The sequence below is a fragment of the Solea senegalensis genome, linkage group LG9 (genome assembly GCF_019176455.1).
Source record: "Solea senegalensis isolate Sse05_10M linkage group LG9, IFAPA_SoseM_1, whole genome shotgun sequence".
Taxonomy (NCBI): domain Eukaryota; kingdom Metazoa; phylum Chordata; class Actinopteri; order Pleuronectiformes; family Soleidae; genus Solea; species Solea senegalensis.
Window position 1 is genome coordinate 16,392,029 of NC_058029.1, and position 25,959 is coordinate 16,417,987.

The 25,959-nt window shown below is 40.9% G+C and overlaps 1 protein-coding gene across 4 annotated transcripts in view; it reads left to right on the forward strand.

Moving 5' to 3' along the window:
* nphs1 (NPHS1 adhesion molecule, nephrin) overlaps positions 1–16,227 on the forward strand; it is a 37,506-nt gene extending 21,279 nt beyond the window's left edge. For 2 of the 4 annotated variants that reach the window (XM_044034991.1, XM_044034992.1), the window contains 21 exons: positions 702–859; positions 1,632–1,773; positions 2,099–2,223; positions 2,312–2,480; positions 3,098–3,227; positions 3,608–3,780; positions 4,464–4,604; positions 5,157–5,297; positions 6,907–7,028; positions 7,622–7,784; positions 7,895–8,051; positions 8,388–8,539; positions 10,714–10,825; positions 10,930–11,111; positions 11,225–11,275; positions 11,584–11,706; positions 12,244–12,289; positions 12,555–12,687; positions 13,369–13,447; positions 13,627–13,790; positions 13,915–16,227. In XM_044034991.1, the coding sequence (XP_043890926.1) occupies positions 702–859; positions 1,632–1,773; positions 2,099–2,223; positions 2,312–2,480; positions 3,098–3,227; positions 3,608–3,780; positions 4,464–4,604; positions 5,157–5,297; positions 6,907–7,028; positions 7,622–7,784; positions 7,895–8,051; positions 8,388–8,539; positions 10,714–10,825; positions 10,930–11,111; positions 11,225–11,275; positions 11,584–11,706; positions 12,244–12,289; positions 12,555–12,687; positions 13,369–13,447; positions 13,627–13,790; positions 13,915–14,007 (2,756 nt within the window). In that variant the 3' untranslated portion in view covers positions 14,008–16,227. Of the gene's footprint in view, positions 1–701; positions 860–1,631; positions 1,774–2,098; positions 2,224–2,311; positions 2,481–3,097; positions 3,228–3,607; positions 3,781–4,463; positions 4,605–5,156; positions 5,298–6,906; positions 7,029–7,621; positions 7,785–7,894; positions 8,052–8,387; positions 8,540–10,713; positions 10,826–10,929; positions 11,112–11,224; positions 11,276–11,583; positions 11,707–12,243; positions 12,290–12,554; positions 12,688–13,368; positions 13,448–13,626; positions 13,791–13,914 lie in introns of those variants that run through there. The other 2 variants (XM_044034993.1, XM_044034994.1) reach the window with 2 other exon arrangements.
* The last annotated feature ends 9,732 nt before the right edge of the window (positions 16,228–25,959 follow it).

A 25,959-nucleotide genomic window follows, 5' to 3' on the forward strand; every position in this document is an offset into this window, starting at 1 on the left:
ATTCTTTGGGATCGGTGCACCTACGCCATGTACTTACGATCTGAATTAATTGAATAGGAAATCTCTTGCTCAGACAATGAAAAGTGGCTGAAGTCACTGAAGTGCTCCTCCTTTACTCATCAAGCCCCCCAACAAGAGCGGGTGCCATGCCTCCCAGTCATCCATTCAGGGATGTTGAAACGAGCCACTGACTGCCTGACTGCGCTTTAGGCATTGGGAGAAGCTGGAGGGCACAGAATATGTCTCACCGGTGTAGTATGAATGTGCCTCTCTTAGTTGACGGCAGCTATGGAGTTTCAGCATCCCAGTCTGCGTCTAGCGTGACAGACACAAATATGTAAAGGATTTACATACATGACCCCTCCTTCCCCATGTCTGCCAGCTCCGTCCCCAGGCTTTGTATTCCCCTCGAGGCTTTGTGATGCTGTATCACTTAGCCTGTAGTTATTGTAACGTCTCCCCCGTGGCTAAAACAAAGCAGACTTTAGAGACCGCATTGAAAGCCTCCCGAGAAAACGTGTTGCCACTCAAAGTGATTTTTTTCCTCACCTTTGATTCAGCTCCATGTTTTTCATCCAAAAATAGTTGCACTGCCACTGTGATCAGAATAGGGAGCTGTTGAATGAGCTTTTCATGATATTCATACAGATTTCTCTGCTTGTGTGTATGTGTGTGTGTGTGTGTGTGTGCAAATATATCAGTTGAACCCGAAAAGGTGATTCTTTCTGGCTCAGTCACAGCCGTTGAAGGACAAGAGTTGGATCTGTGCTGCTACGCCTCTTCCAGCAACCCCCCTGTCCAGATTCGCTGGTGGCTGGGCTACAAGGAGCTCAACAACACTGTTGTCACTATACAGGAGGTGAGTATACAGACTATGATTGGTGTTCATGCTGGTCTGGTCAATTTTGTGAATAAGTTAGTGTTTCAAGGAACAAGAACTGTTTTTCAGTCTAGCCTTCCAAAAAAAAAATTTTTGGAAAAAAAAAGCTGCCACCTCGGTCTAAATTTTGACCTCATGAGAACCTTGGCAGGTGAAAGAAAATGGTATGAGTCTCTGAAACGATCTGCCGCAGCTTTGCAAATAAATCAGGTGATGATTCCAAAAAAAGAGTGTTCTGTTGCCTCTCTCCTCTTTTGTGTATGTTAATAAGATCAAAGTGAACACAAGCTGACACAGAAGATGAGTGTTATTAAACAAGCTCTTTATTCGTCTGGCAGCCGCATTTTCATTTGATCTTACACAAAGCACTCCATGTGCTGTGTGTGAGCTTTAATGCATCTGAAACAGTGTGAGGTTAATGAAGACTGACACCTCTGTTCAGCACGTCTGTTAGTCTTTCTGACTGTGGCTTTTACAGTAATCAACACTATAATAGCTTTAATAACCAGATGTGCTGCATAGGCATGACCACTGTTGGGCAGGTGCAAAATGAGGCTTTGCGTAATTTAAGCAGGAGGTGTGTTGGATGAATATGTTTATTTATCACATACGACAGTTATTGTTGCAGCTAATTTTCCATCTGTATTCGCCAAGACAAACCATTGTGGGTTGTTTTTCTAAGACAGAGAACTCCACAGTCAAAGGCCGTCCGTCCCCTGACTGAAGTGTCATATGTTCTTTGTGTCTGTAGGGAGTAAATGGTGGGATGACGACCACTTCCAACATGACCCACCGGGTCTCCAGGGAGGAGGATGGGCTCATGCTAACCTGTGAGGCCTTCAACAAGGGCACACATTTCTCTAAGACCCAGACAGCCAAGCTCAGTGTCTGTTGTAAGTGAACGTATTTGTACTTCCTTTGAAAAACACAACCAGCATAAAAAAAGGAGAATTCACTTTTGTTTGTACTGTGCAATTCAGGACACGATCAATGGTAATTACTCTTTAAAAAATGTAATCCTTGACACAGATTGAGCAACTGCTTTTTCATATTTGTGTTTTCAAACTCCAATTCTTCACTCTAGCTGGTACTGGTTTTACCCAGTTTATTTTTTGAGACTGCTGATTTTCAATGTCACATAGACAACTAGCCAGCTTAATATGTAGGGTTAAAAAAAAAAGGTTATTTGGTGTTTCAAACAGTTGCGATCATCCACAGATCCTCCTCAAAAGGTATGGCTTGATGCACCTTCTCAAGATGTCCCACTCCATGCTGGGACCAAAGTCCGTCTTACCTGCTTCTCCACTGGAGGGAATCCTACTGGTACACTGACGTGGTTCAAGGTTGGTGTTTTTATGCATTTCCTTATGTACATCAGTGTTGAAATGTCTGGAGTACATACAGTTTTCAGTTTACTGTCCCCTCATTTAGGATGGAAACAAAGTGTCTCATATGCAGAGGCAAATGTCCTTTGACCGGGGCGTGGCTCGAGACCTCGTCCTGGTCCTCACGGCAAGTGACAATATGGCGGACTACCGCTGTGATGCCACAAATGAAGCAGAGAAGACCATATCTGCTTACACTAAGCTGATGGTCTACTGTAAGTTAGACTGCCACTTTAACACACAGATAACAAAACCTTTATTCCTGTAAGTAGGTGTGTAAGAAACACCGATTACATTATTTTATCACTATATTTCATGGCATGATGTTGTATTGATTCTTTTGAAGTGCTGTATCAATATGGAAATATTCTTGATGGTGCTTTTGTGTTGTATTCAAGCCTCTGTCCATTATTTAGCAGCAGGCTTATGGTCATTTCATTCTCTCCCCCTTATTCCACTCCTCCACTAGACAAAGAAAGCTGTATATTGTTTATGCATATAACATTGTTATTTTTACGATGATAGTTTTTCCTCAAAATACACTCCTGGGGAGAGCGTTTGGGGCATCAAAATGTATCACCTTGCGTATAGTCTCCCAATATATAGCAATATATTATAGCCTAGTGTCATCCCTGTATATTACACGTGTCATATTGCCAGATTCTTGCCAATACACAGCCCTAAGTGTAACTAAGCTGCCATAGAAGATCAGTTTCAGGCAGATTTGACATAAGCCTATTCACACAGACGTGCAGCTACAGCATTTTTGTTACAACTATCTTACTAATCAATATTCTTTTTTTTTATTCTGATGAACTCCTCGGTTCTGCAGTCACAGCAGTGAGTATGAAGATCACAACCACACAGGAGGAGCTGCGTCGAGGCGAGATGCTCACTCTGGAGTGCCAGGCCGGAAGCAGTAACCCCAAGGCCAACATCCTCTGGAGCCTGGGCACTCAAAGGTTTGTTAATGCGCATGCTCGAAGCACATTTGTATGGATAATTCAGTCAGAATGAATCTGAGTAACTGATGTTTATCTTTTTAAACATGGTAAAATGCAGGATTGTTTGGTGAACAGTGGCTGTGTTTTGATTTGATTTGGAGCTGTTAATCCTCCTGATGATTTATTTCTTTTAATTGCCCCCAAACTTGGCAGGATGCTAACTTCATTGGTTTCAAGTCTTTAAGGGGAATCACTCACTATTTGAGCTTGATGTATTGGGATATTTGTTGACCTATTTTCATTGCGTGCGATGCATTCAATTTAGACATGATACTGTTATGTTTAGTTGCATCTTAATGTAATTCCCCTGGATTTACTGAATGGAATTTGTGTGCTAGGTTCCCAGGAGTGGAACAGCCACCCGTGAAGGCTCAGTATGGTGGTGTTTCAGTGCGCAGTTCTTTATCCCTGAATCTGACATCAGAGCATCACAACCAGAGGGTCATTTGCCAGGCCAACAGCCCTGTGCTCACTGAGGGGGCCAACACATTTCTCAAACTTAATGTTCTATGTAAGTAGAGGTTGAATTGTTTCCATCTTTCTCCATTTGTTTGTTTTGTACTCTCTACTTGTTAAGTGACCAGGAGATGTAGTTTGTGTAAATCCTAAACAATGCATAATAATCTATAATGCTTCAGATATAGGCTGCTATGTTGTGATGCTTATGCACAGAATTGTCAGTAAATAGTGTGTGTGTGTTGTGTTCACTGGAAAGCTTTGTTGTGATTTGTTGGTCTGTTGAGCTCTGCAGCAGCGTGTCCTAATTGTGCCTTTGCTTTGCTGCATAGCCATGTTTGTCTTTGATGCCATTTCACAGGCAGCAGTCTGCCACTGTTTCAAAGCCTGGTGCTGTGTATGAGCATGAAGGATTGTCAGTGTGTGTTTGTGCGGGACTGCAGTTGGACAACATTACTGTCACTCGTCATTTTAATGCTTGTCCCTCTCACTCCCACACTGCCTCACTCCCACCTTGCCTTACTGTGTGTGAAGGTGCTTAGATGTGGCATTATTGGTGGGGATCTCAACTTTCTACTGATTTGACTCTCATTAGTGTCTCATACTTTTCTCATGCTCGACATGTTTGTGTCTCTTGATGCACACTTTTGCTCTTTCCTCTCATTCTGTGTGGCTGAGTTTCATGTACAGTATTCTTACAATAAATACAACTCACAGTGGCTGTTATTTGTGCGCCAGACCCTCCAGAGTTCAGCCCTCACCAGCCAACACAGGTTCAGGTGCTGGAGGACGACACCATAACCATCCCATTGCTGGTCTCGGCTAACCCAGAGGAGGTCTCCTGCATTTGGCTGCACCGCAAACAGAAGCTGGTCAAAGGTGATCTGGGGCTATGTGATGGCTCTATAAACCAGGTCCTAGTTGAGCTGAGCCAGCAAGTAAGCACTCAGCTCTGCCGTGCAGGGTCTGAATAAAACATGGCAGGTTAGCCAGCATGGGACTCTGCCAAATGTGAATCTCATTATGGCTCTAATGTATGCAGTCTAAATGAGGATCGCTGTCTGCCTGCATACAACACAATGGTTCTAAAGCTGGCTTCTCCTCCAGGCCAGTGTCATCACGGTCCTGCAGCAACCACTTTATTTTTCAGTTTCTCTTTTAGCTCCATCATACGCTCCCCAAACCACCACTGCTACCATAAAAGGCTACACCCTGAATATAGAAAACCCACTTATTATATTCTGAGTGTTGTGGTGCAGGAGGTGTCTCTGATGTAGCCTTTTGTTGGCTTGATGTGGGAATTCAGCACAGCCAATCAATAATGCAGGATTAGATGTCACTTAGAGTCCAGTGGCCAGAGGACATGCGGTTGATGAGCATGTAATGAATACTTAATTTCACTGTTGTGTGTGTGTGTGTGTTTTTGTGAAGAGGGGAATCTGCGCTACCACTGGTCAGATGAGCACTCACTGATGATCAACAACGTAACGAGAAAAGACGCTGGCGTTTACACCGTTGAGTGTGCAAATCTTGAGGGTGTCAACCAAATCCCCATCATGCTGGATGTTCAGTGTAAGATCCTGCACATACAGAATTAATGAAAGGACACACACAGACTGTCTACCCACTCATGTGTTCAGATGTGCCAGGGTGCCAGAGTAAAGATAAAAATATGCTTATTTTACTTGTCTTAAAGGTAAGTGGCATGATAACTTGTGTGTGTTTAATATATTTTAGTTAAAAACTAGATTGATGATTATATAATGCTTTTAAGGCTGTGAAATTATATATAAAAATAAATTAGACAAATAAATGGGAGGGGAAAAACCACAGTAAAAATGTGGATATATGGAGAGAGGTTTGCCTTAATCCAAAGTCCAATGGAGGCCCTTGTGGGGTCACAGGGCCAATATTTGGTTTAGTAGCCAATCTATCTGTAATGTTTCAACATATAGAGGGGTTAATAGCCTTGTATCTAAGACAGAGGGCCCAATTAGATGTTTATCCTTAAAAACTAGATTGATGATTATATAATGCTTTTCAGGCTGTGAAATTATATATAAAAACATTAATTAGACAAATAAATGGGAGTGTATAAAAACAGTGTATTTTCTTTATTTTTACCCTCCTGCAGTACATTCATAATTAATGTAGCAGGTATTTCAAAGTCATGTGGGTCACCACTCAGTAATGTCAATTCATCTCTGTGCAAATGCTGTTTTCCTTAAGATATGGATGGACAGAACGTCTCTCTAATACTTGGCTGATTTATGTACTAGACTTTGAATGTGTAGCCTGCCAACAGAATGTTTCTGAACAGATCTAAATCTGATCCACATACGTGGATAGACCCAGACAACAACATTGACTTTGAGCTTCTACCACGTAAAGATGTCTCCTTCATTAGACCTCAATGCAGGCCTTGCACCCCCCCACCCCCCCCCCGTCGCTCCAGGTCTAGCCTCGAGCAGTAGGCCATCTGCTCCGAATCTGATGATTTAATAATGGAAGTGTTGAAAATGTAGGTCTGTCTTGTTGCACCAAGGCCCTCGGTACACACCTAATGGATTGTGCCACTCTGACATGACTGGGCTTGACAGTTGTAGGTATTCATTATGTATGGAGGATTGTAGTAGCTTTTATGGGTGATGGTGTAGCCCACTTAACAATGTCACATTTGGTTAGAGAGCGAACATGGGTGCATCCTGTCATCCCGGAGGTCAGTGTTTTTCTTTTACTGCTTGTTACCACTGTTCTTCAAGTGTGAACATAGGTTAAGACAAGCACGCTCTAATGGCCTTATTGCTGTAAGTACATGGCACCCATGAGAAGTATTAAAAGTTTGAGGCGAACGAAGACAAATGTGGATATATGGAGAGAAGTTTGCCTTAGTCCAAAGTCCAATGGAGGCCCTTGTGGGGTCACAGGGCCAATATTTGGTTTAGTAGCCAATCTATCTGTAATGTTTCAACATATAGAGGGGTTAATAGCCTTGTATCTAAGACAGAGGGGCCAATTAAGATGGGGTTATGAAAAAGTTCAAAGAAAAACAAGTATCGGTCTAATTTTAGCAGTGCGGCATGTCTGTTTGTGTTTAATGGGTTGGCAAAAATATTTGCCCCAGGTTGACATATTCATTTTTGGTCCTGCTGCAACTTTGTCCCCTTCTTCTTACTCTTAGATGCTCCTGGTGTCAAGGCGGTGAAAAGCCCTGTGTTTGTGAATATGGGGGGAACAGCAGACCTGATGTGTAAGGCTGATGCCAACCCCATTATATCTGACATGTTCTCCTGGAAGTGGCTGGTGAGAATTACACACACACACACACACGGTACACCTAAAGGCAATCATCCTCTAAATTATATTTAATTTATCTGGCTTCCTTTCTATTATTTTATCTCTTCTAACCATTCATCAAAGGCCCTTTTTAATGCATAGATGCACCATATTTCATCGCCTCGAACCACACATCCACACCAGCTCTTCCTGCTGCACACTCCAAATCCAGAAAAATGGCTTTGATTACTGTTGTGTGACTAAAGGGCACTTTTGTCACTGCGACTTGGTCTCTTTATCTACTGATGTCTTCTCTGATCTAACCCACCCTTTGGCAACACTGTCTCCCACATTCAACCTGCACAGCATCTCCATTTCTCCTCCCCCGTGGCTCTTTAACCCTGGCATTATTCTTCTCCGTCATCAGTTTGTTCCCCTGGTGCATCTACCGTCCCCATCGCAATCCCAGATGGTCTCTGGCTCAACTCTCCTTTACTGTCTACCTGTCTTGCTCTGGAACAGCCCACAAACTCCAACACTCACCCCGGAGGGGTGTATTGAGTGTTGAGCAATAGCTGCTGTCCTCTGCTTTATCCATTCACTTGCTCTGTCTTCCATAGGGAGAAGAGGAGGAGGTGGAGATGGGAGAAGAGACTCAGGAAGATAAAACAGGCCTTCTGACCATCTATGATGTGACTCGGGCTCACGCTGGTTTTTACCAGTGCACAGCCAACAATGGCATAGCACCCCCTGCCAGTGTAGATGTGCATCTGGTAGTGCAATGTGAGAGTATATTTAGTATCAGGGGGGAACATGCACACATTTTTAGGTCACTTCATTCATGTGCACATTGTTCCTGCATGAATAACCTCCATGCTGTTCCTCTTGTGTAGTCAAACCAGAGCTTCAGAAAGGACCTCAGTGGAGGAAGGTAGCAAGTCGAGGGAATGGCACCACTACGGCTGCCGTGGTGTGTCAGGCAGAGGGTATTCCTCGAGTCGACTTCTCTTGGGAAAAAAATGGCGTTCCCATGGACTTTGCAAACCCAAGGTCTGAAAGCAGACATTCTATTTTTTATTTTTTTTCACATTCTACATTCTTCTCTTGCGATTATGTTCACTCCTGTGCTAGTGTCAGCAATTGGTTACATACTGATGAATCCTCACAATTAGATTAGGCCCTACCATATTATAATATATTCTCATGCTATTTCCTGCTATTTCACTACTAAATCCGGATTTAGTGCGTTTTATACTTTGCTCTTCACTATGCAAATACCTGTTTAACGCTTCTTTGATGTGTGAAATTGGGTGAACTAGTGCAATCTGCAGGACATCACAATCCCTGCTGTCGCCTGCTCACAGTGTGTGTGTGTGTGTGCTGTAGGTATGAGGAACGGACTGTGAGGGAGGGCTCCTTCCACACCAGCATGGTTCGAGTCGTAAATGTGAGCGCAGCTCATGACTATGCTGTCTTCAGCTGCACTGCTCGCAACTCTCTTGGGGAAGATAAACTAAACATCCAGCTCGTCAGCACAAGTATTTAAACATGCACTCATTTGTGTGCGTATGTGTGTGTGGTGGCTTGTTTTATATACCAGTGGGGACTCCCAACCTGAATACACTTTAAAATTAGAGTAATCGTTGTGGTTAGGCATTTAATTGCGATGCTTAAGGTTGGAGTAAATGCATTATATCAATGAGTTGTACTTCACAGGCATAGAAAAAAACAGTTTGAGTGTGTGTGTGGGTGGGTGTGTGTGCTTGGGTTACTAAGGCTCTGTGTACAATATCTTTGTCGATGTTCTGCAAAAATTGTTGTTGAGCCTTTTTTCCTCCGCATACTGTAATTGTGTTTTAATTCTTTTATTATTTAGTGCGATGAGTTTCTCATTTCATTCTTAATCATTCAGTTTAGTTCACAATCACCACATGTGGAGCTTTTGATTTCATTGTGCCTTATGTTGTAAGAAATCACAAGATGAAGATGGAAATGATTCTGCTTTTCTGGCTAGTGGCTCATACTTGCTTTGCCTTCTGGCCAGCAAAAATAAGAGGACTGATCTAGAAACCCAACATTAAGTTGGTGAACTGAACCAAATCTAAGAATCAAATGTTTATTTGCACTCAAAGCTCAGAGTGTCGTAAACAGCTCTTTGCGGTTCTGTATTTTTCCTGGTCAAAACACACCTAAGGTAACCTTAAATGAATAACATTGCAAAAGTCTGGCACACAACATGTAGGGATTATACACGTCATAAATGTGGCAGTAGATTCCATTTTTTTGGTTTCTAATGTTTAATTATGGTTTCAAATTTTTAAGGTTGAGAAGCCTTATCCAGGAACATAACACTGGTCTGCGTTTACATGCCAAATTCTGTGAACAGGAGGAAGTTGTTGCTCCTGAGTGTCAGCCTGTTAAGAGACTTATTCCATTTCACTATCTCCACCTTATCATTGAGCCTATAGCGCTATGTCAAGTCTCGCTCAGATAATGCTGCAGTGATATGCTTTGCTCTCCCAGCGTTCTAACACTCCGCCTGCAAGCTACCAGTGTACCCATGCACCACCTCCTTTATCAACACAGGTCTGCTCTAAGCAAAGGCCCACAGCCATCATTGGACCCATTTAATGTTTACTATATGAACCATAAAATACAATCCCATTTTGGCCCTGTTTTCTGAAGTCATTTTTTAGTGCTGTGAATATTCATAATTAATCTGATGCAGTGATAATAAATTTTATATGCTACCTTATCATTTTAGAGCCCAAGAGGAAGGAGTTTTTCTCCTGGTGCGTTTCGGATTTGATGGAGACGAGATCCAAATGAGACTGACCCTTTTGCCCTGGAATCTTACGAGATGAGCTGATAGTGGGAATTATTTACTCTGGAAACTGGGCTGCAGCCTAGAGATGAGGAGAGCAGCCCCCTGTTATGTAGCTGCTCAAGTACCGACTCTCTTCCATCTCTCCTTGACTATCTTTCCCTCTGCCCTCAAAACTACCCTTCATTTATTCCACGCTCCAAATGCAAACAAATCCATTTTTGCTTTACTACCCCTGAGTGAAGCAGCGCCTTGTGTCAAACTGAAGGCCTGGTTTGTGTCCTTTGATCTCTTTTCACAATATTAATAATAATGAAGAGGCTTCGCTCATCATTGCACAAACCAGTCAAAATATAAGGCTCTAAGAAAAAAAGCAGATCAAGACTAATGTATTAGTAAAAACCACTGAAGTTATTTTTGGAAACCTGTGGAAAAACCACAGGTTTGAGACACATACACCGGTCAAATCGACCCTGAGAGAAATGATTTTGGACAGTTCTTCTGTTTTGTCATCTGATGAGATTTTTTTTTCCGCTTTCATGAAACGGTAAAGCAAAACTAAACCAAAGTCCTACATATGAATAGACAGGATTGCACCTCTTGTGTTTGAAGAAAAGACAAACGCCAGCTTACATTTCATTACGTCAACTTGTCTTTTTATACCGGCTCCAAATCAGAGAGCAAAGACTTGGGGAAGTCACAATCCTTTTGGGCGGCACAGCTGTGTGTTATTTCAAAGATAGCAGATATAAACACTCAGCTATCTACTGCCTTGTGTCTCAGTTTCTTAGCAGCCAGAACTTGTCCAAATAGTGACCTGCCAAAGTCATCTGCTCTCTCATCAAATCAAAAGGACATTCACTTTTTCCACTTCCTTTTTCTCACAAGGTCACCCAGATCCTCCCTTCTCCTTTCGCCAAGTCGGTGTTACCCATGACTCGGTCACTCTGGAGTGGATCCCTGGCTTCAATGGAGGTTTGCAGCAAAGATTTCGTACACGGTGAGGTGTAAAGAAAATACACTGGTTTAAGAATGACCCCAAGGACTATCTTATCTTATTTCACAATCAAGGAATTGCACCTCACCATGCCTTTTGGTTGACAGATACCGGTGGGATCAGTCTTTCAGTTACCTGTACGTGGACGTCTTTCCTCCCACAGCAACAAGCTTCTCTGTCACTGGGCTGCAGCCTGTTACCACCTACTATTTTTCTGTCAATGCCCTCAATGCAATGGGAGAGAGTGACTATGCCGACAACAATGCAGTACTGACCATCACCACCAAGGGTCAGTTTGGAGTAACCCTAGCTTGACACTAAAATCACTTAACTTTTGTACGTTTTGTATCACAAACTTGCCGTTATCAAAAGTTTTTTGTTATCCATGTACTTTCTTTTCAGAGAGGCCAGAACTAGAGGAAACCTCAGCAGGTGATGACTCAGTCCCACACGGTAAGTTAAATCACAATTCTCTGAAAAAGCTGTTAAGGGCACTTGGTAATTGCTGTTTGCACAGCACCTAGCTTCATTTGGCTAAATCATGGTAATGTATGCACCTCCAAGGCTGTTAATGTTTGCTTTACCAGAGTAATGGTTGCCATGGTGCCCACCAATACTTTCATACCCGCTGTTAGGTTTAATCAGTAAAGACAGTTCAGTGAGCAGTGGGGTTTGTCTCATTTACGTTTTATCCACCTGAATTTCAATATCACTTTCATTGTTATGCACTGAACTAATGCTCCTAATTTTGTGTGAACTAGGTACCAGAGGACTTCCAGCTCATTTAACTGTAGTGTTCACAGTGGTGTTTGGAGTCCTGCTGGTGTTGAATTCACTTGGTTGTTTCTTTGGACAGAGGTGGAAAAAGAGGAGACTCCAGAAAGGTAACATTTGAAGCATCTGCAGATCGTTCATTCATTCTTTATCACATGTTTTCTGTTGTCACTCTCGTTATAAATGTCCTGATTGGCCAAGAAAATGTGTCATGGTCCAAAACCTTTTTGGACCATGACGCAACTCTCAGCTGAGCCTCTTACGCTCTAATCTCTCCATGTCCCTCTTCCTGTCCATGCATCCTGTCTCCTCTCCCTCTGCTCATTGTCTGAGCTTCTACACTTCCGCAGTCATCTTTTAAAACTGTCGTTTCCGGTCTGTATCATTGATCTCATAATTAGTTATATCTCTGATTCTGTTGCTTTCTACTTGTTCTTTTGTCTGACTTTCAAGTCCCTCGTCTAAAGCTGTTATTTTCCATTCCTTACATTCCTCTGCCCTTTCTGGCTCTTACATACATCCACACCTTCCACCCCGACCTTTTTATCGCTGTGATCAATTCCACTGCTTATGAGTGGTCACTCCTCTCTTCAAGTTCTAATATCCTAACACCAGCTCTCTTCCCTGCTGATTCTTTCCCCCTGCAGGGGGTGGAGGAGGCAGTGTATTGGATGGGAAGGAGAATGAAGAAGGGTAAGTTCAAGCCCTGCAGTACAAATAATAGACGTATGTGCGCACACACACGCACAATCCAATCAAAAGCCTTGTCCATTGCCTCACCCAGTTACTTAAATAGTCCGCCAAGCGTTACCAGATTCATGATGTATATGTACCACATGAAACATTCCTATTAAGGACTTGTATGCAGATATTAAACTCTGTTGGTTCATATTAGGGATTAAGACTTGTGTTGTGAAATTAACTGAGTCGATAGCAAAAATCTGAATTCTCCATGCAGGTCCAGTCAGTCAACTGTAAACACGTCCAATAAGTATGAGAGCAGAGAAAAGATCAACGCTGCAACCCAGCGCACCCTCCTTGTCGAGTCTGGATCCGAAGCAGACAGCAATGTCTACGAGAGCTACGCAGCGGTAAGAATATGAAAGGGTTAGAAATAGAAAATGAAACTATTGAAAGCTTTCCATTTGCACAGAAGAGGAACACAGATCAGTACTTCACAATGAGCATTCAGATACTCATTGTTGTACTTTTAAAAGGCCAACAAGGAATTTGAACCTTGAAGAAAGTGGATGAATGAGATAAAACATTGTGCTGTTAGGACTGGACGTAATATAAACCTCACATCACCTCCAACGAAGGATTTATCTCATCTTTAATTAAAACTAGAACGGAAATGTGTGGTTTGGTTGAGGCAAGTTACCAAAAACACTGACCTTGACTCTATATCTTGATGACTTTAAATGTCTGCCCTTTTTATAGTGACTTTATCTTCCATCTTCTTAAGTAGTTCCAATTAAGTCTGTTCACTTCTGCTGTGTTGGAAAAGAGGGCGATATCCATCCCACATGTCTCCGAGATATATATATCTGAGATATATATATAAAGCAAGGCAAATAAAATTAAACCTGCATGGTTATATATATATATATGTCTGGAGTCAAGTTGGAAAACAATTTGCCTAAATAGACCCCTCCAATAATTGAATGCAAATAACTCTGCTCTGCAGTAAAACATGTGGAGCTGTAATTTCTCTGAAGTTATCTAACGTCAAAGTGGATCTGATGCTATTTCTCCTGTTTCACGGATCTCAGGAAGGGTCCCATTATTATTTCCCCACCACTGACTATGTGCCAGCTCTCAGCCCACACCCTGAGGAAATGCGCAGACACGGTGAGACGTAAATACACCTCACAGCAAACAAGGCCATAGTGAATACCTCATGTCCGATACATGAGGAAGCCTGAGCCAATCAGGAAATATGTCTGTAATATGACTGTTCATTATTCCAGTACGTTCAATAATTCAAGTATTTCACCATATGGTTGCTGTGTTTCCATTCACGTTTCAAGATGCTAGCCACCTCCCAGTGGACTCTTACAGCCATTTGTATGAAGACGTAAGACTCGGGGGTCTGTACCAGGACATCCTGGCTTCGTCTCCGTCCCCTGTGCCCTTGGTTGACCGCACAGTGCCTTATCAATGGAATAATTGGAGATCACCAACCAACCTTCAGGTCTGTAAACAAAAGCACAGCCTATGATGAGGGCTCCTGCTTAATAATACATTAATTACATTATTCGTAGATGTAATGTATAATGTGCTATTTAATAGTAAATGAGATGCTATCTGTCTCTTAGCAGGGTGCTTGGAGAGTCAGGGAGTTTGGAGATGTTCAACAACCACGGAGAGATTCCGATCTTCCCTTTGAACTACGAGGCGAGTTAGTCTAGAATCTAGAATGATTGGGAAGGAAATGCTAGGTACGAGTCGTTGATTATTAAGTTGTAGTCCACGTATTCACTACTGATCTTGAATTATCATGTGCAAAGACTAGAACAGGAACTGTGTTATATAAAACGGCCTAGGCAATCGAGGGGGATTGTTTCATCACCTTAACAACGTCATGAAATCAAGCTCATTTCCCTCTCATGCCATCTCTCTGGACCGTGTTTTGTTGTTTCACCTTTGCCCTCTTTCTTGGAGCCAAGTCTTAATCATTACCCCCCACCCTGCTTTGTCTTATAGTTAGACATGAACCACTTAAGAGTGAGAAAATGCACCGACAACAAATGTTTTCCCAGATGAGAGCATGAATACAGTGGCCTGTCCTTTCTCCTCATACCTCACAAGTGAGTCCATGGAAATCCCTACAACAGGATTGCACTGAGTAGTGTTTAGCATAATAATGTCTTCGGGAGGTAAAGCTGTAACTGCAGTAGGAGCTAACTCTAATCCTGTTTTCTCTCAAATTGAACTTCAGCTCAGTCAGTCTGTGTGAGAGAGGAAAGCCATGTTAGTTTTGACTGTCTCTGTTGTTCAAGTAAAGGAGTTCAGCTTTGACTCCACATCTGTGGAATGACAATAGTGATCATGTTAGTTTGTTTTTGTTAAAACCAAAGTTGTTTAATTGAAAGTGCTATGGGTAAGAAATATATTACAATGATCATAATATGTCATCAGAGATTGTAACCCTGTACTCTTGCAATATTTTCTAGTGGGATTCCGATGGTTGGACATATTTTAAGACGGCATTTATAGTAATATATGAAAGAAATGTAAGCTAAAATGCAACACAAGTAAAAAAAAAACAAAAAACAGCTTAAGTAGTAAGAAGCTGAATCCTTTCAATCGAAGTAGAGCCAATTCGAAGAACTCCACTACAAATGTGGCTGAAAGTAAACTGAAACTCAAATAAATGTTTTTTATTAATAATATATATATGTTATACAGTATCTATTTTGACCATTATGTCAGCGGTAACACTCACTCTATTGTTTATCTAAAAACGGAACCACAGAAAAGTGACTGTGAAATCCACTTCATGGGAAGTGAAACACATTTACTTCTACGTGAAAAGATAAAAACAACAATTTGGTTAAATAACCGATCTCACAGTGTTACTACAACACACAACATCTTTTATATTTAATATTAATTGACAGCAAAGCTCAGAGGCCTGCATTTATCTCTCCACGGGCTATGTCAGCATCATTAGTCTCTATTTGATTATCTCTTTTCAAAACTGATTTTGGCTGCAGACGTTGCTTCCTTCAATCCTTCAATTTCCTTCAATTTTTGTGGGCACAAATAACAAAAACCCTCGCAAAAAATGGCATAGTTTGGACAGATAATAAAGTAACATGAGAAGAAGGAAGAATTCTGTTACGATTAGGGGACATTTTCAGAATTAAAACAAATCAGTGTTTGTAATGTTGTGGCTGATTGCTGCATGTGTATTGATGAAGTGCAGAGAGTTGCTTCCATTGACATTACATCTTGATAACACAGAGTGCTATTTTCCCACACTGTAAGTAAAGCGTTTTCTGTGTATTTGCATGGACTCCTCACATCTCGTCCAAAGGAACAATGCTTTATGAGCTGCTGTTTCCCTGCTGTTGTGTTATCACTGATTTGAAAACATTTAATTGCAGTGTTTGAGAGGTGATGTATGCTGATTGAGTTGTTATTGTACACACATTTGTCTAAGGTACAACATTCTGTTTTCTCAATGGGGCCTGACTGCCAGCAGATAAATCTAAATGTTTCACCAGACTGCGTTCTCTCAATTAGGTTTACTATTCTCCATCATGAGCTGTCAAGGTATGTTTGTCTCATTACTGAGCAATTGTTTAAGTTCCTGTCAAGTTGACTGCTGTGTTCATACCAAAGACTGCTCACGATGCATTGCCTCAGCTCAGGCAGGAGCAGTAATCTGCTAAACTGAAGGCTCGACAACTCAGTGCTGGTAGACGACGTCTATTTTTCCTCATTTGCCTTGTGAACCTTTTGATATCTTGTGTTCATAATAAGCTCAAACATAACAGGCTGTATGAGTGCGCTATTATGCCAACTGGAAACAAATAAGATCATTTGATTCCTTATTTTACTCTACTCTTGATTTGTATTATTTTGTTTAATACAGGATTGAATACAAACCTTTTATCACTTTATGTTGTGCTAGAATTGTCTCCAACTCTGTCATGACTGAGAACCTTCACATCATTGTCATATCATTGCTCTCAACTCTTATTATTTTGTTGTTATTTTTTCATGTGAACTTTTCAAGTTAAATTAAAAAGGACCACAGGTTTCAGAAAGTAGAACATGATTTTACTGCCAGTTATTATGACACATTTCCTGGCTCCTCTCTCCTGTTGGTAGCAATGACAATGTAATTTGCATAAGAACATTCTATGCAAAAAATAGATCGTATCAATGCCTCAGTAAATGACCTAAATGTTGGATTGATGTTGGGGTATTTATTAATACTGGAAAAAGATAGACATAGTTGTTTGTGTTGAATTTATAAATAGTTTGCTGTTCCTCTAATATTTTTTTGGCTGCATCTCGTAGTGTGACTGTCTGTGAGCGCAAGATAAGTTGGAGGAATCTGCTGTAAATAAGTGAAACAACTGAAAATGTAAAGAGGGTCAATATGTAGCTTTTATAACAGGTTGGTCGTGTCACTGATTTGCTGTAATGGTGTGTTTAGTGTGTTCGTTAAAGGGATGATATGGACTTTACAATCAAATTTTACACAAGTGGAGTCTTTGTTACAAAGTTTTACAGTAAAGAAATGTTTGTTTATTTTTTCTTTACATGTGTGCTGTGGTTTGCACAGCTATTCTTTTTAGGACACTGCATTAACTTCCATTCATTTGGACAGACTTAACAAAGTGTTAATCCCTAATTTTAACCATAACCATTTCATCTCTAACACGAACCTTAACCTAACCACTGTTCAAATCGGTTCCTCATAAATGAAGTTCTGCCTCATTAGGACTAGCTTTTGGTCTCCATGTGGACGACTGGTCTTGACGAGGACAAAGGTCCTGAAGAGGTAACAAATAAAAGCACGCACACACGTGCAAATATCAGAGTTCAAGGAAGGAAGGTGCGTACACGTCTTCACTAATAAAAAGAAACCATGCAATTAAAACATCCACCTATATGTAGAGCATATTTAGAATAAATGTACATATATATAATCATATTGTTTTCCATTATATTAAAGTAGATCATTTTGTTTTTACTGTGAGACACTAATAAGACTGCATCCTTGACACAGACAGTACATGGACCTGTGGACAGAAAAGATTGTGTCAACATAGAAATAGACAGACAGGATAGCACACAGGCACCAAACTCCGAGACGGCACGCTGTAATAAATAAAGAAACTAAAACGGAAACACAAGCCATCTTGTTGAGATACCGCTCAGCTACACACAGAGGCCACTGTGGATTGAGAGAGACAGAATAACTGCATATAAGGAGGAGGCCATGGCATGAGAAAGAGTCTGTGAACAAAAGAGTGAAAAGATAGTTCAGACTACTGGATGAGCAAGTAGTGATGGTGATGGAGTCCCTGCCTGGGTCTGGTTGCCTAGCCGTTATTCCATCAGCCGTCAAGAAGTCACATGAAGACTGAGTCTCCATTCAGGCTCCGCGGCTGACAGGAAGTCACAACATTGTTAAATTGGACGGTGGGGGTCCGGTCTACCGATCACAGCAGCAGCTGTTCCGTGTAGCTGAGCTGCTGCAGGTAGCTATAACAACAACAAATGTGTCAACATTATTAACATAACTTTAGGAGGAAACATTAAGGGTTGCATGCTTTATTAACATTAGCCATTTGGGATATGTTTGCAGAGGTAGGCAGCGTTTTGGAGGAGCCTAAAACATGTGGTCATGTCTCATTGTTGCACAGGCTATAGACCCTAATTTGAGACAGACAGTTATTGTCAAGTTGTCTTTGGTTGGTTGGTTGGTTAGTGGTGTTTAACAGCATTTGGCAACCATAATGTTGCACTACTGTCGACGACTATCTGGATTCATGTTCCTTCTGGATTCTCCTTGTTTCCTCATCCCACCTTTACCTTCTTTCTCCTGTTACATGCAAGCTCTTAGTTATTGTATTGAATTGTTTTGATTTGTCCACGGATGTATTCACAAATCCCATTGTTGTCGTCGGTCATTGTGGGGTTTCCTCTTGATATCAACAGTACATTGATCCGCCTTGATAGCCACGTGCAATACCTAACACACAGGAAAGAGAGGATCTTAAGATTGTATCCATGGAAACACTGATCAAATTTTAAGGCATGGAGCATGGACTTTGATCTGCACAGGGTTTGTTGTGGCAAACGTGTTCGTAAGCTCTCAGTCATTTTCTTCAGGGTGGTAACTTGAAATGCTTTTCTTCTTTTAAACGGTGGGACAAAGATTGGTGGAAGAGGAATGATAGGGGAGCAAAATAAACGTGCTGTATTCTCAAAGATGCAGCTTTGATCTTCACATAATGGTCTGGACAGATGACGAGATATCGGAGCGCTGTTTGGGTGAAGCAGGCTGAGAGGAGATTGATGGAGGTTGACAGACACATGGATGAACTGACAGACTGACGGACGGACAGCGAGTGAGAGCGTTTGATGTGACACACAGGTGGGCGGGTCGGTTTAGGCGAAAACCGAGAGACGCCTGAACAGCCCGGGGGGGAGAACTGGCCTCATCTTGACATATGCTCTGGATTTAAATGCAGATTGGCAAGACTCTGCTAATCTGAGCTGTCACAGCTCATGTCGGCCAAAGACACTCACCTGTCACACTGTTCCAGGCCTGGAGGACGAGCTGCCCGCAGGATAGGTCAAAGATCGATTCATGTCCTACTGGGCTGGATTTAAGCAAGCCACTGACCTAGACTAGACTTCACTATACCTGCTGTTTCAATTGCTAAAAGAAAATCCTGCAATACTGGGATGTTTTCTTTTTCTTTTTGCCTGCTACTTTTTTTTGCAAATTGCTTTGTTTTAAGCTACGGTCAATCTCTTGTGAGAGGGAGGGAGGAGTATGTTGTTCCACTGTTTCAGACAAATGCCACTTACTGGTACAGCATTTCCATTATGTTAGAAATAATTGTTTTGACACATCTTCCAGTGCTGTCCCTAATTGGTGACAGCAGCAAACTCTGCAAACAGGAAGAAGTTTGATCAGTAGTGCTGGATTCTAAACAGACACGTGTGGGAGGATGGCGCGCGCCCATACACACACACCCACACACACAGTGCATGTTCAATCACTCATCTTTTAACAAATGAAAAAAACACTGCAGTTGCATGATGTGTCTTAAGGTCTGATCAAAGTAAGAATCGGTTTTCTGTCATGGCGCATGTGTGGGTGCCTTTGTGCTGGAGAAGGAAGAAGTAGCCATGTGGTGCTAACCTCAGTGAGTACATCTTCCTGTCTGGTGGATTTGTGGAGTACAAAATGTTCCTGAGTGTCTTCCCCCAATTGGATGCGTTTGTTTGCCAGTTACTGTCTCCCTTGTACTCGAGCACTTGTTTGTCATGGCTGAAGAGACAACTAACGGAGTCTTTCGGAATTCTAATGAGCAGACATTTTGTTTGAATGTTTGATTTGAGTGCTTGTGTTCATGTAATCGGTCTTCATTTATGGAGTCATATCTCTGAGGTGCTCTGGGTTTCTTTGTTGATCAAAGTGGCTGAGGTGCATTCACTTTTATAACCACGGTTTGAAATGTAATTTGACAAACTAAGATGCAACCCGGCCTTACTGTCTTTACATCAGTATTTCATCTCTTTCCCTCTTTCCCTGTGTGCTCTTTCTTTCTTTGTAGGGTCCGAGTGCACAAGGTTCTTCTTCTTCTTCTTCTTCAGATTTATATTGCTTCCTTGACCTTTTTCTCGTCATGTAACGATCTAAAGTGGCTCACAGAAACATAATGTGAACTAATACTATGGAACACCCACATGGTCCCGAGTTTCAAAACCAGCATACATTTTGGTGGCACACATAATCTTCCCTAGGGCGCATACCAGTGATGTCTGAGAAGGACATTTAAAAATGCATTGTATTCACAATCTCCAAAAGACTCTTCAACCCATCTGGATAGAAATGAAAATTCAGTCCACTAAATAATAAAACACTCAGAGTGCATACCTCTGCCAAGGCCACTGAGTTTCCCAGTGTCAGTACAGATCAAGATTCAGATTTCAAACCATCTACCATAATAACATAGACCTATATCAAATACTCTTTTACATATATTTTTTTTTAGTGTAAATAAAAAGCCCCCTCTCTAACAGTGCTACAAAAAAAACTTATTATAAAACGTATTTACCACCGCAATCTAATCATTTCTGAATCTACACCACCAGAAAATCTTTTTTTCTGTCTTTGTTTTTTTGAGAGTTTAGAGCCAGACAAAAACTTGATTCCCAAGTTGCACCTGTGTTTTCAAATCAAGACATAAAACAGGGTTGCAACTTGGGATAATAATTAAAAGTCGTACTTTATTTTGCAGTGGACAAAGAAAATTTGAGAATTCTGAAGGGTTTTATTATTATATTAGACCTTGTGGGTGCTTCATACATTTAAATATAATTTAGTTGTAAAGAAACCAGTGGTTACATGTTACAACACGCTTGCTCGAATGCAAGAGGCAAAACAATTGAACGGATAAGATGGAATGAAGCTCCTACAGAAAAGCAGTGGGAAGAGACTGTGCACTCCGCTTTCAGTGTGTATGTGTGTGTGACTTAACTAAGCTGAGTATAAGGATAAATCTCACTTTGGTATTTTTTTTGTCCAAGTGAGATCTCTGGTGTAGCATCTTCTTGTGAGCTACACTGTAATGGCCTTGTCACTGCCCACCAGGGGCCAGAGGGCAGAAAATAACCTTTTCTATGCAAGCTCTAGAAAACTGAGGCTGGATTTACAGTCGCTCAATAGACAGTGAAAGGTTAGAAAGTCAGAAAAAGGCTTCAATAACAGACCAAGACACACTGTTGCACACTGAGAGTATAATTGGTAAGGGTATTTGTCATTTGTTCGTTAGTCATTGTAATTTAATTTTTTAGTCTGAGATTAGACACCAGATTACCTGGCGAATGCCCATAATTCATGACATTTAAAGTTTGATCAGCTCCTCCTGAGCCACAGCCTAATGAGCCCCAACCTTCTTCCCACAGTCAAAAGTTTGAGTCGCACTTTCTGTTACAAGTAAAATTGATCCTAATTGGTAAAATAAGCAGGAGTTCCCTTTAAAATGTGGAAGAATTACACTGCCTTGTTTAAATGTAAAATAATTCAGTCATCATGAGTATGATATTAGACCAAAATAATAGCTCTATTTTTTTAGGCATATACTCACACTAAATCATTGAAATACCTTTTACCTCTCAATTAAAAAATGATGGCATTTATGCTTTATGGAGTAGTCTTAATCCATTAGTGACAAATACGCACATTATTTCTTCAGTGGTTTGTCCTGGAAGTTATATATTATATTATAAGTTATAGCAGAGACATTAAAAGGTGACCAGAATTAAACTTTGCATTACCTTTGAATAGAACGACCAAATATCTATGAGTTACAGAGTGTTGGACATGTTTTAGTAATGTAACGACCCCACACAACAAGATAAATAACATTAGTCTTGTTGTTTTTAGATATATTGATGGAAAAATGTTGCATAATAAATCTTTCATGCAAAAGGAGGAGGGGGGAGGGAGCAAGGTTTCCATGGACACTTTACTCATCACTATAAATTGTTACACCCTTAGTTAAATCCCTCGGAATTGCAGCATCAGCCCAAGAAAGCAGAGGTTTTGAAGAGCCTCGGCGCTAATTGGAAGGTGCTGAGTGAGTCATCAGACAACGACTTCACTCTCCTGTCAGCACACACACAACAAGCCGGCTCTGTTGTAGCCAGCTGAGGTTTTCCAAGAGCCACATCTTACCTGTGCCGCGCTTCCTGCACCTGCAGTGATATACGTGTCACGTAGTCTACCGACCAACCTGCACCACTATTGTTCATTTAACCTGACAGTGTTGTTTTAATTTCTCGCTCCCTTTGATCAGTGCAACTAAACCTCAAACCAGGCCCTCATCCACCCCAGATAACTGTCTTCTCCAGTGGGTGGAGCCGCTGAGTGTGACTGGTGGATACACTGTGAAGACTCCTGCAGACTGCGATAGCATTTGTAAACCCTTACAGGAAAGTCTGCATGAAGAGTGTATAAAGCTTTTGTGAAACAAAACTAATTTACGAGGTCATTAGAAATGGTTTAACTCCCTGTTCTTGTTCTTGCTGAGATATGTAGAAGAGCGTGTCTGCTGCATTGTACACCACAGGGGGAATGAGAGCGAAGAGGGTTGACGAGAGACTGACAGACGGGGAGTGCTTTTCTGAGTCATTCCGTTAACAATGGAGTTTAACATAGAGACATACCTTGAATTATACAAGGAGTAATCCTATATGGACTTGAACGGTCAAAGTAAGGAGCCCAAAAAAAAATGGGTTGTTCAATAAATAAATACTATGTACAAAAGTCTTAGGCCACCATTAGATTTGTTGTTTGATGCTTTGATGGTTTAACAGTTTAATTATGCCACAGCAAACGTAAAAGCAAACCAAAAACTAGTCTAAAATGTCTAGTATGGCGATCGTGACCTACACCCTTCTCTTTTCAACTCTATTATGCCAGGTTTATTCAAGTCATGCCTTATCATTACACACATTGTGTATGTTGTATGAGTTAAACTCATTGACTGTTAGAATATAATAACTTACGTTTAGTCGCATCATTCCAATCCAAATGCCAGTTGGATGCTGGTGCCCCAAGACTTTTGCACAGTGAGGTATAAAATGATGCATTTTTTCCCCCATATTCTCAATATTAATATAAAATCACTGGGTAAGGGAGCCAGATTAATAAAAAAAAAACTTTTTCTTTCTTATTTGCCATTGACGGCGACAATCTATAACTGAGCAAACCAGCTAAAATATGACCTATCAAGCTGATCCATAAATACCTTAAATGTCACAAGCATTGTGGTTTTAATGTTATCTCGTGGCAGACTGACAGTATCTCAATTCGCTGTCTCCTCAGCAAAATCCTTGGCAGTGTGGTAGAACAGAGCACCTCACTCCCTTTTTTTTTTTTCCCCCCAACAGATTAATGCTTCAGTGTACCTTTATATGAAAGAAGAGATAAGATATTTGTGTCTTCAGGTGGTGCTGGCTTTTAACAATGCACCATCAACAGTATGTCAGTGGGTCCGCAGTATATGGTGGTCCTCTCCTATAGAGACTTATACTTGTGTTTCTGTACTTCCTATAGATGAGAAGTTGCACAGATTTCCCCTACAGTAAGAAGCTGAAATTCACTGTGTTGATTTGATGATCGATTTGAAAAGTGAAGCCCCGGGAAGTGTGACAGGAGCAGCAATTTGCCACCAGGGGGCGACTCTGCAGGATGCAAAAATAACTTAAAAGTGTATGGGAAAATTAGCCCACTTCATACTTGAATTATAACATCTGTTTACATTTTCCTGAGGAGTTAATGGTCCCAATTGCTAGTGTCAGGTCTTCTTCAATTTAACATGATGTACATTTTGGACTGACAGCTGCTATCGTCTAATAGTTGTCTGGAATTTCCAGTTCTGTCATGATCTGTCATGGTCCTGGTCAAATCGCAAATGTCAAGGCTTCCGTACAGCAAGCAGATGACTGCTTCCATTCTTGTATAAACACCCTTCTCGCTCCCTTGCTTTTCTCTAATTGTGGGCCACATGTTCTCTGAGTGGCACAAGAAAATTAAAATCATCCGAGTATCAAAATTGAAATCATCAGAGTAAATATTAACAGGCACATCTATAAATCTGAATAACTCCGTCTACTGTGCCTGAGGATTTGTTGTGCATATATCATGCCCCTGGGAAACTGCAGTTGAATGCATTTAGTGATGTACATCACAGGCTGCTGGATGATGTATGGTAACAATCAGTCATTATCAGATGTATAGTAGCTCCCCAGCCTGCTGACGAAAAACTCTGCTATGATTAATAGATGGAAAACATTATGATTGAGCTGTTTGCTGGGCAAAAAGAAACAGAGCGGGCTGCAACAACTGCAAACCACATCACCTGATACAGGGTTTGATTCCTCAAATGTTTTGTGTTTATTCTCCAGCTCAAGTGCCCTAAGATGCGTTCGATGACGCGAGGACAGTGCAGGAAGAAACCAGTCGGGAGTCTGTCAGCAGTCAAACAATACGAAGCGACATGTGTGTGCATGTTCACACTACTTCATAACAGTGTGACACACATGAATCACGCAGACCCGGCACGAAAAAGGTGAAACCCAACGGCAACTTAATCATCAGTTGGTTATTTCTTTTCTTTGAAAAAAAAAAACCTCAGAGTAATAACAAAGAATAGATGATTCATGACTTTAATCACACCTTCAGCCATTACAGGCTTGTGTCTAATGACCTTTATGTTTCACAGCTAATGAAAACCTTCTGCGTCGGTGTCTGTGCTGATCTGGGTTATTGTTAATGGCCATTACAAAATAACCACAACCTCTCGTGTGTGACAGTCTTGCATTCTGTCAGGATCAAAATATAGAAGTCACTTCTTCTCCCTGCACTTTTCATTCTGGACAAAGATGGGATATTTAGCATCAGTGGTGCACCCACATCGACGATGACGGTTAAAAAGAAATCAACAAAGGTTGAAACCAAGCAAATGTACAAGGGATTTAATGTTAAAAAATAACAATTCAAGGATCAGCATGACTATATGACATACTAATTATTATTCTAATTTAACAAAATCAAAGATACTTTGGCTGCGCGATAGGTTTATTTTGAGATATTTGGCCATGCACTAATTATGATCAAAAACTATAGGAGCTGTGAATGACCTTGGTACAAATAACACACGTGGGTATATCTGAATACACAACTGCATATAAAATATGATTTAACATCAAGACCAAATTTAGAATTTTGCTCCAGTATGACACGGAATACTACAATATATGACACATGTCTTATATAAACAAGTTCTTGGCCCCCAACCACCACAGTCTTTATATACACAACTTCTAAAAGAAAAGCAAAGAGAAGACGTTGCCCCTTATACTCAACAATTATATAAAAAGATCATTTTTTGTTTTCCATTAAGAGACACAGATCAATAGACTTGAAAACACAAAGAATATATTATTATGTATAAAATAGAATGAATGCATATGTTCACATATTTTCTTTAGCACTGAAAATCCAACGTTTTTTCCACATACACCATCATGGGAAAGAAACAGCTCAATAGTTACATATAGTACAGGAGATTTACACGAGTAGTGTCACAGCAGAGGTGTTAAGTGAGCAAAAGAGAAGACATTGGACCAAATACTGTAGAGTTAGGGGTTTTTGCACAAGTCACTGCTTTCTATCTTTGGAGAACAGCATTCAAACAGAAGACGGCTGCATGTAAATGTTGCACTGTGTTGCATTTGTCTGACAGAACAATTAGTGAACGTTTAGTGAATGACAGTAGAATTGATGTGACTATACAAACATTAAAATTTTTGAAATGTTAATTTTTTTTATCATCATTATTATTATTATTATTTATTTTTTATTTCCATAGGGTTGTCCTGCCCTTGAAATGCTGGCACCTATTTTCCAGAAGTAACAGTCTACACCACACGCCGCTCAAATATGAACAGTAAAACAAATATTCCAACAATATTCACATCTGCCAATCTGTTAAATCAACAGGTTGCATCACGTTTAAGACACGGCACTAATGTCACTGTACAAAATGACGAAGATGTAACCAAACAATTGTTTTGTTCTCAGCTTGAATGGG